The sequence below is a fragment of the Mus pahari genome, chromosome 19 (genome assembly GCF_900095145.1).
Source record: "Mus pahari chromosome 19, PAHARI_EIJ_v1.1, whole genome shotgun sequence".
Taxonomy (NCBI): domain Eukaryota; kingdom Metazoa; phylum Chordata; class Mammalia; order Rodentia; family Muridae; genus Mus; species Mus pahari.
Window position 1 is genome coordinate 32258346 of NC_034608.1, and position 9938 is coordinate 32268283.

Consider the following 9938-nt stretch of genomic DNA (forward strand, 5'->3'; position numbering starts at 1 on the left):
TAGAGTTTTAGTTTTGAGTTTGGAGACATGAAACCTGTTTACTGTCTTCTAAAACCTGTTTACTGTCTTCTAAAACCTGTTTACTGTCTTGTATTTGTCTTGTATTTCTAGTATAGACAGTATGTCAATGAATGCGTCCTTATTAGGAAGGAACAAATCAAAAGACAAAAATAATCAAAACCAACCAACCAACCAACCACCCGCCCCCCCCCCAAAAAAANAAAAAAAACAACCAACCAACCAATCAAAACAGAAGCCCAGGCTGGGGGGGGGGGCTGGGTCCCGGCTGCCCCCCCCCCGCACAGCCCTGCTGGGAACCTTAGGGGCCGGGGGAGGGGGCGACCCGGAGGCACGCGAAGGCACTTCCGGTACGGTTGCGCGGAACTTCCCGGCTGGTCTCGCGTGCAGCCGCCATTCTCGAGGCCGCGCAGGCGGCCCGGCGTTTCCTGTGGGCGTTTCCTCCTCTTCTCTCCAGGACGCCTCGCCGGAGGGTGAGGAGCGGGCGGGCGGGCGCCTCGGTACGGGCTGTAGGGGCGGCGCGGTGCGGGCGGAGCGGCCTGGAGGCCGGAGCGCCCCGTGGCTTCTCCCTGCTCTCCGCCTCCGGGGCCCGCCTTGTGTTTTTCTTGCTTCTGTCGGTGGCGGGTGGCGGCGCACAGGATGGGAGGGGGCGATATCGGTCTGGAATCTGCTTTAGGGCCGCTGTCCCGAGGCCCCGAAGGTCCCCCCGACGGGGACCGTGTCCGGGGTTAGCCTGTCTCCACCCTAGCGGGGTGTTTCCCGAGAACGGGCCAGTGCTTGGGCGCTTGGCTGTGGAGTGTAAACTGGTGCCCGTCTAGCATTCCCCACATTTAATCTGAAGATCGCTCTGTGCCCAGAAGTTCTACCCCCAGGCCAGCGGATCTTGCTTGTCAAGAACACAAGGGACTCAGAGCAGTTACTCTGAGGACCCGAATGGCACACACGTGGCGGCGATGCACTCTGTCTCTCCTGTAAACTAGTGGATCTCCTAAGCCGCTGGCGTTGCGGCTCGATGGTGAGCCCTTGCTTAGCAAGAGGCCTTGGGTTCCATCCCAGGACTCGGGAATAAAAAAGTATCACTTGTTACAAATTAGCTCACTGATCAAAGCAAGTTGTTAATAGAATTGGAAAACGTGTAGAAACATAAGAGTTATTTGTGCTTTGTGTTGTTTTAAATAACCAGTCAAAAATGTATAACCTTAAAAAAAAGGCTATTCATAAAGCGCAGTCTTCTTAGTGTGTAAGTAGACTAATAGAGCCAACGTCCTGGGCTGCTTTCTGTTGTTGTGATCAAAAAAACACCTTTGGGGAGGAAAGGATTAATTTCATCTTACAGGTTATAGTCCATTGTTGAGGGAAGTGAGGGCAGGAACTCAAGCAGAAAGCACAGAGTAGAGCTGTGTGCTGTGCTAGCTTCTTCCCGGACTCACAGTTCAGTTCCCTTTCTTATACAGCAAAGGCCTACATGCCTAGGGACAGTACCTGCTACTGTGGGCTGTGCCTCCCGCATCAATCATAAATCAAGAAAATGTCCCACAGATGCCTATAAACCAGTATGATGGAGACAGTTCTTCAGGTGAGGTTCCTGTATCCCAGATGTGTCAAGTTGGCAACCAGTGTAGCTTACATATCCACTAAGCTGACACGTGTTCTATGTTGGATTTTTAAATATAAAACATGTATATCAAAATGTATTTTTAAGAGACTATCAAGACCAGGTATGGTGACTCGACGCCTTTCGTCCAAGAACTCGGGAAGTAGGGGAAAGTGGTGCTCTGTGAGTTGGAGGCCAGTCTGGTCTACATGATGAGTTCCAAGACATCTAGGATGGCCTAGAGAGACCCTGTGTCAGGATACAAAGCAGAACTGTCGATAACTAGCATTAGGTTTCCAGGAAGAAAATGGGTGGGAGTAGGTGTAGATGCCAGAGTGTATGCACCAGGGACCAGCGCGCAGACTTTTAGAGTCTTTTTACAGTTAGTGTTAGAAGTGCCGGAATCCAGACTGGAGTCTAGGCACATTGTTCGGCAAACTGTTCAGCAAAGGTTCAGAGTCAAACCCTTGAAGAGTTACTTTCAGGAAAGGGCATGGACTTGGGTTGGTGGGAAGGATCTGGGAAGAGTGAGGGAGTGGGAAGTGGTCAGACTATACTGTATGAAAACTATTTTTTTTTTTTTAATTAAAAAGAAAAACCTCAAAAATGCTTATAAAATTTGAAAAGAAGAGTTACTCTGAGCGTTTTTCTCCATTGTAAAACAAAGAGGTTGGGCTCTCAGTCCTTCTGGTCTTGTATTGATTGCTAGCTTCTCGGTGTGGTGCTGCTGACAAACATTTTATAAAGCATTGTATAAAATGTTCTGGGGCTGGAGAGCTGGCTCAGCTGCTGAGAGACCTTTGTGTTGCTGCAGAGACCCAGGTTTGATTCTAACCACCTACATGGCGGCTCACTATAGTCTGTAGCCTCAGTTCAAGGAATCCAGTGCCCTCTTCTGGTCTCACTGAGCACCAGGCACACACTGTGCAAATGTAAATGTGATCAAAATACTCACGCATAACTAAATCTAAAAAAGTAAGACTTTTCTGTATTATCCATAATTTTTCCTTTGTGACATGTTTATATTCATAAGTGATAATGTTTTTTTTGTTTTTTTTTTTTTCGAGACAGAGTTTCCCTGTGTAGCCCTGGCTGTCCTGGAACTCNCTNTGTAGNCCAGGCTGGCCTCGAACTCAGAAACCCGCCTGCCTCTGCCTCCCAAGTGCTGGGATTAAAGGCATGCGCCACCACTGCCCGGCAGTGATAATGTTTTAATACTGCTTGTCAACATGGTGTGCTTTACGTATTTTCCCAGCTTGCTCGGATACCCTGCCTCCATTATTTCTATTGCTGATAATTCAGTCAGGCCTTTAGCCTTCCCCATGCCAGGCAAGTGTAAGTCCATTAAACTACACCTCTTACAAAGACTCTTAAAAGTATTTTTATCTACTGGGTGGTGGTGGCATATGCTTTGGGAGGCAGAGTCAGGCAGATCTCTGAGTTCAAGGTTGGCCTGGTGTACAGAGCGAGTTCCAGGATATTTAGGGCTATACAGAGAAACCCTGTTTTGAAAAAACAAAAACAAAACAAAAAAATTTATTTTTAAAAACTAAGTTTAATAGTAAGACAACTGAAATGGATTACTTGACATGGTGGTACACACCTGTAATCTACCCTTGGCAGAATGAGGTGGGCAATCTACCTGCAAGTTTGGTTTTTCATTTATTTATTATTTATTCGCTTTTATCTCAGTAGCAGCCCACACTCTCAACACAGCATTCTTCTTGGACGCTGTAGGACTGCCCTAGGTTTGTGCAGTTGATACGTGGATTGCAGATGCTCTGTCTGCTTCTGTCCTTTGCCAGCCTCTGCTTAGTTGCCTGATGTTAAGCAGATCATTTAATGTTAGGGTTGAGTTTTCTCAGCTGGAGTTGTTGGTGCTTTATTTTTGAGACAGGGTTTCTATTTCCCAGGCCTGGAACACAATATGTAGCTGAGGATGACCTTGAACTTCTAATCCCCTTTCAAGTTCTTGATGTCTTGACATGAACACACAGGTCTCCTTTAGTTATAAAGTCTGAGTCTTCATGGAGCAATATTAGGACTGATGAAGTACGTTCTGAGCACACACTGCCAGGGACAGGGAAGGGCTACAGTGGTGAACCTGGCTCTGAGAGCTGAGAGACAGGGAAGGGTTACAGGGGTGAACCTGACTCTGAGAGCTGAGAGACAGGGAAGGGTTACAGGGGTGAACCTGGCTCTGAGAGCTGAGACATGTGGGTGACTAGGATGCTGACTCTGCGTCTGACTAGGTTTGAGGGAACTGAAAGGAAGGACTGCCTGTGCTTTAGGTGACCCCTCTAAAGGGTGGATGGGTTGCCTGTTGGGTAACAAAATGGACTGTACAGAGAAAAAAACCACCTTTCTTTACTTCCATCACTTGAGAACCAGAAGAAGGGAGATTCCCATGAGTTCAAGGCCAGCCTGGTCAACTCCAGGACAGTCCGGAATACGTAGTGAGACCCTGCCTGAAAAAAAACCAAACCAACAATACTAGTAATAATATAATATATAATATATAATAATAATATATACATCCTAATAAAGTAGGACTTATGAAATTTAAAATGTTATGAAATTCTTGTGTTCACTGATTTTGAAATAAGGGCGATCCTGTGATTTTTATTTTTTATTTTTTATTTTTATTAGAAGCTGCAATCTGTGCAGCTCACTGAGGGCACAGAAGGAATGTGAGTATGGTTGCACCATCGGCTCCATCATAGATTGTGCTACATGTGTTCAGCATTGGCCAGTAATTTAATGGGAAATAAGATTTTTAGAGACGCAGTCTTACTGTGTTTCCCAGGCTAGTCTAACACTCACTCTTAGGTTCAAGTGAGCCTCTTGCCCTTAGCTTCCTGAATGGCCAGCCCTGCCAGTCTGCAGGCATACATCACTACCCTTGACAATGAGAGAAGATTTTGCAATGACTGAGTTGACTGTGTGTGATGGTTACAGTTTGATCAGTTACTGGTTCCTGTGCTGAGGAGCTAGCATGCCAGAGTGGGCAATGAAAGTGGTGAGAAATAGGGAGAGAAAAACCAGAGTTCAGAATAAACACAAAACTTAGTAAATATTAACTGCAGTGCTGCATAGTAAGCAAAGAAAGGGGTTGTCTAGTCAAGGGTTGAAACAGCTGATTTGGGGGGACAGGCTAGATTTCTCCGTCCTTCTAAAGGTAGATTAAAGATGCAAATTTACTGTTGCTAAGGATGGAGCTTAGGGCTGAGCCCTGTATTCAACTCACAGCACTGCCAAAACTAAGCTACAGCGTGGACTGGGGGAATCTCAGAAACCCAACTCCCAGATGAAGAGTTCCAGGCAGTTAGGCTGCTGAGGGAGAGTCAGTTTTCCCGGGGATTAACTCGCTAAGTGCTTATCCATGATGGAGTGGCTAGCCCTAAAAACATACATGCAAGCAACACTAAAAGAGCTTGTCAGGTTGTATTTGTGTGGGGGAGGGGGAGAGGAGAGTAATAATTAAAGAAAAAGTCATGAATTTGGTGGGAGCCTGACACAGGATTATAAATACACAGTCCATATCTATGGAAGTTTTAAAGTAAGTTTTAAAAAATTTAAAAATTGAAAGTAAAATAAAATGAAAAACAATAAACCAAGGGATGGGAGTGTTAGAAAGAATGATATGACCAACATTAGAAAAACATACTAAATGATTTTAAAAAATAGTGGGGTAAGAAGGCATAAGGTAAGCCATGTGAGGTTCTGTGCTGTAATCCTAGCATATGGGAGGCCCAGGCAGGTGAATCAAGAGCTTGGGAAGCAGGACAGACTGCTACATAATGAGACCCTGGCTCACAAAAAGCATCACTTAGTCCGAGGCTAGAGTCACGCTCAGGTATTGCTTGTTGCCTGAGTGTGCTAGAGTCCTCGAAAAATAACTGCTGACCTTATTCACTGGCTGTGGACTTTCTGGCACAGTCAGTCACCAGGTTAGTGACATCCGACATATGTCCCATTCAAAGTTACGTTGGCTTTCGTCAACCCTATTTCTTTAAGGAACCCTTTAAAGAGAGGGGGTGCTAGTGAGTGACCTGACTTCTAGTTCAAAAATTATGTCGGGTGCCAGTGTTTACACTCACTAGGAGACAACTACAAAGATAAGCTTACTTGGAGTGAGGCTTGAAGATGGTTGGGAAAAAAGCATCACTTAGAAACCAGATTCTAAGCCTTATGTTTTAAATTTTGTATGTAAACCAGTATGTGTTTTATAAAAACCATTTGTGGTTAGATACTATAAAATTAATGAGATAAATAATTCGCTGGAAAATATTTTAGATGAGGACTGTTCACTTTGTAATTATATATTAAAGTTTACAACTAAGAAAGGTAGGCATAGAAAATGAACTAATACCTAGTTTTTAAAAAGACAAAAGGCTAGTAGGGAAATTGTTCAGTCCTTCTCAGGAAAGAAGACCACAGTAAAGCTGGGCATGGTAATGTGTGCAGCTTGGGCTACATAGTAAGAACCAGGCTAACTGTGCTACCTATCAAAAGCCTGCCTTTCAGGAAGGAAACGAACTCCTAGGGTAAAAGGAAACACCGCTAAACGGCAGTAGTGAGATTCTTCCCGTGTAGCAAGGAGTTTTACTCAGTTTTGAGGAGTTGGGGAAGTCTTTCTCACCTGTACTCATGGTATATTTTAAAATCCAAACAGCCTTTGAACCAAGTAATAATTTACTAGAAATGTTTTCTACAGAAATACTCTTTTATATAAAAAAGTAGAAGGGAGTTCTATGCTTTCTCTCTATAAAAATGTTCTATGGGTTCTTACATCACGTGGGCATAGGTTTAATGTGAGCCATGTGTAAAATGCTCTGTGTTTGTATATGGCCAGAACAGTTCCTCAGTAACACTGGTTACAATGAAAACACTGGCTAAAAATGTAGCCTCCATGCCTGATGTCTGTGAAACACCCTGAAGAGCTGTAGGATGTTACTCAGAGGCCCTTTTGACAGCTTCTCTATTTTTATTCTAAGAGTGGTTAAAATATTCGAAAAGGTGATAGAAAATAAGGCCAGGATCATGTTGCCACAATCTTTCCATAGCTAGACTTAATAATTTCCTGGAAAGGATCTAAAGTTTCTTCCTAGATTTAAGTCACCTAGATATGTATTAGCTCTGTGTGTGGACAGCTTGTTGATTGAAGATTTGAGGATCTAAGTATAAGGATACATACAGTAAGTAGTTGGGGTTCATTTTTGAGAAACTGATAGTCCTAACCCTTGGCTAGAGCGAGTCAGTCAGCTGTCTGTGAAAGTGCGGCTATGTCTTCACGCAGAAACGAGGAGGATGTGCTTGAGCAGCAGCGTTAGGGTTACATGAGATGACCTGAATAAAACTCGCTCAGCCAGAAGTTAATCTCCCTTTTCTTTGAAATCTTGTAGACATTTTTAGTAAAGCATATGCCATTCTGGACTCACAACTATGAAAGTACAGTATTGTGTTCAGCACAGAGTCCTTTGGAAATAACTTCTTTCTCTGTTGCAGCGCTGTTGAAGTCTTTCAAGTACAGTCCTGCGGGGTAACAAAAGATGGAAGTGTGCCAGGAATTGAGGAAACCAGCGCTAAGCCTGGAGTGTGGGCACTGCAGTTTCAGAGGCACCGATTACGAGAATGTGCAGATCCACATGGGCACCATTCATCCTGAGTTCTGTGATGATATGGATGCTGGAGGCCTGGGCAAACTCATCTTTTACCAGAAGAGTGCAAAGCTCTTCCACTGCCATAAGTGCTTCTTCACCAGCAAGCTGTACGCCAATGTGTACTATCACATCACGGCCAGACACGCAGCCTCGGACAAGTGGAGTGAGCAGCCGAAAGAGCAGCTGAGCAAAGACACTGAGTCTGGGAAAAGCCCTTCCCCTCCTGAGCATCAGAACACAGCCTTTGACCCAGCAGAGGCGAGGCCCACTCTAACCCTCCCCATGGAAACACAGAAAATGAGCCCAAGTTTGTCTCCAGAGTCACAAGCTTCTGTTCCTCCAGTTCTGGAGCCTCAGAGCGCTGGTCCTGTTATTTCGCCCGAGCCACAAGCCCCTTGTCTTCCTGCTGAGGCCTCAAAAACTGCTCCTGTTCCTTCCCCTGAGTGTCTAGACCCACCCTGTGAGCTTCCTGAGCTGGAGAAGCCTGAGCGAGTCCCTTCTCCTGAGTCAGTCAAGTCTGCTCTCGTCAGCTCCAAACCCCCAAAGCACTCTTCCTTTGCAGACACAGGGGCTCCCCCTTCAGCTTTGTCTCCAGAGTCACCAGTACTGGCCACTTCCCCTGAACCTTGGGGACCATCCCTCAGTGCATCTCCAGAGTCTCGGAAGCCAGCGAGCACTGCCTCCCCTGAGCCAAGGAAGCCATCCCCAGCAGAGTCTCCTGAACTTTGGAAGCCATTCCCTGCCATCACTTCAGAGCCTCGGAGACCAACCCCAGCAGTATCGCCAGGTTCCTGGAAGCCAGGGCCGCCTGGTTCTCCTAGGCCTTGGAAATCCAGTCCTTCAGCAACATCAGGACCGTGGAAGTCATCTAAACCTGTTCCACCTATGTCTCCTGGACCTTGGAAACCAATACCTTCTGTATCACCTGGGCCTTGGAAGCCTGCTCCATCTATGTCCACTGCATCCTGGAAGTCTTCAGTCTCATCTGGTTCCTGGAAAACACCACCTACATCTCCAGAGTCATGGAAATCTGGTCCACCCGAACTCAGAAAGACAGCCCTTCCCTTGTCTCCTGAGCACTGGAAGGCAGTGCCCCCTGTGTCACCTGAGCTCCGCAGACCAGGGCCACCACTTTCCCCAGAGATCCGAAGCCCAGCAGGTTCTCCAGAGCTCAAGAAACCTTCAGGGTCACCAGACCTTTGGAAGGTTTCTCCTGACCAGCGGAAAACCTCTCCTGCTTCACTTGATTTCCCTGAGCCCCAGAAAAGTTCTTGTGGTAGTCCTCCTGATCTCTGGAAGTCTTCCTTCATTATGGAGTCTCAGAAACCTAACATCTTCTCTGAGACGAGGAAACAAACTACTTCGGGCTCATCTGAGTCCTCGAAGGTAGCGTCAGACATATGGAAGCCTGTTTTGTCTATCGATGCTGAGCCTAGGAAGTCCTCGCTGTTCCCTGAGCCCACCAAAGCAGTCCTTCCTGCTTCTCCCGAGCCACGGAAACGTGCACTTTTCCCAGAGTCCCGCAAGCATGTACTTCTGCCTGAGCTTCCCAAGTCTGCTGTGTTCTCAGACGCCCAGAAGGCCACTGAGCTTAGTGAGGAGATACAGCTTGAAGCTGTGGATGATGCCAAATGTGATAGCCTGGTCCAGGAAGGGCTTCTGGCCACACCCAAGAGACTCTTAGATGATGCTTTATCTCCTTCTTCAAAGAAGCTCAAGAAGGACAGCCAGGAGAACTCAGATGCTGAGCTCAGTAGCAGTGAATACATCAGAACAGATTTAGACACCTTGGACACAAAGGGCCAGGAGTCAAGCAGCGATCAGGAACAGGTGGATGTGGAATCGATTGATTTTAGCAAAGAGAACAAGATGGAGATGGGTAGTGTAGAGCAGGCCAAAAATGTGCTTCAGTTCACCGAGGAGAAGGAGGCCTTCATCTCTGAGGAGGAGATTGCAAAGTACATGAAGCGTGGGAAAGGGAAATACTACTGCAAAATCTGCTGCTGTCGGGCCATGAAAAAAGGCGCTGTCTTGCACCACTTGGTTAATAAGCACAATGTCCACAGTCCATATAAGTGCACAATTTGTGGAAAAGCGTTTCTTTTGGAGTCTCTTCTTAAAAACCACGTAGCAGCCCACGGACAGAGTTTACTTAAATGTCCACGCTGTAATTTTGAATCAAATTTCCCAAGAGGTTTTAAGAAACACTTAACTCACTGTCAGAGCCGGCATAATGAAGAAGTGAATAAGAAGCTGATGGAAGCTCTGGAGTCACCATTGGAGGAGCCGCAGATTTGATTTTCAGACAGTGGCCCTTGCTCTACAGTGTTGCTTGCCAAACTCTTAGGTTGTTGAGTAGCCTAGATGAACCAGTAGCCAGTGTGTGTGTAGTGAGTGTATCCTGTTTCTGCAAGTAGTGTTACAAAGAGTAAGTACTTGGTTATTTTTTCATATGATCTCTTGTTTATGTGGCTGACTATTTTATAAGTCAATACATTTCTGGTATAGATTCTAGATAGATATAACTCATTTTCCTTAAGTTAATTTCTGTCACAATATAAGGAGTGGGGGAAAGTAGGCAGGCTATTTAATAAACAAGTAAGTTTAAACCTAATCAGAGCCTTTGTCCTCTACCGTGTGTGTGTGTGTGTGTGTGTGTGTGT

The 9938-nt window shown here is 45.8% G+C and overlaps 1 protein-coding gene and 1 non-coding gene across 4 annotated transcripts in view; both read left to right on the forward strand.

Moving 5' to 3' along the window:
• The first annotated feature begins 408 nt into the window (after positions 1 to 408).
• The window catches only part of Champ1 (chromosome alignment maintaining phosphoprotein 1), a 17462-nt gene continuing 7932 nt past the window's right edge, over positions 409 to 9938 (forward strand). The window contains exons 1-2 of one of the 3 annotated variants that reach the window (XM_021219070.1): positions 409 to 491; positions 7121 to 9889. In XM_021219070.1, the coding sequence (XP_021074729.1) occupies positions 7165 to 9573 (2409 nt within the window). In that variant the 5' untranslated portion in view covers positions 409 to 491; positions 7121 to 7164 and the 3' untranslated portion in view covers positions 9574 to 9889. Of the gene's footprint in view, positions 492 to 597; positions 1034 to 1422; positions 1595 to 7120; positions 9937 to 9938 lie in introns of those variants that run through there. The other 2 variants (XR_003842546.1, XR_003842547.1) reach the window with 2 other exon arrangements.
• Positions 5446 to 5575, forward strand: LOC115062677. The gene has a single exon (XR_003842610.1). It is a non-coding gene; the product is annotated as a small nucleolar RNA SNORA3/SNORA45 family (small nucleolar RNA).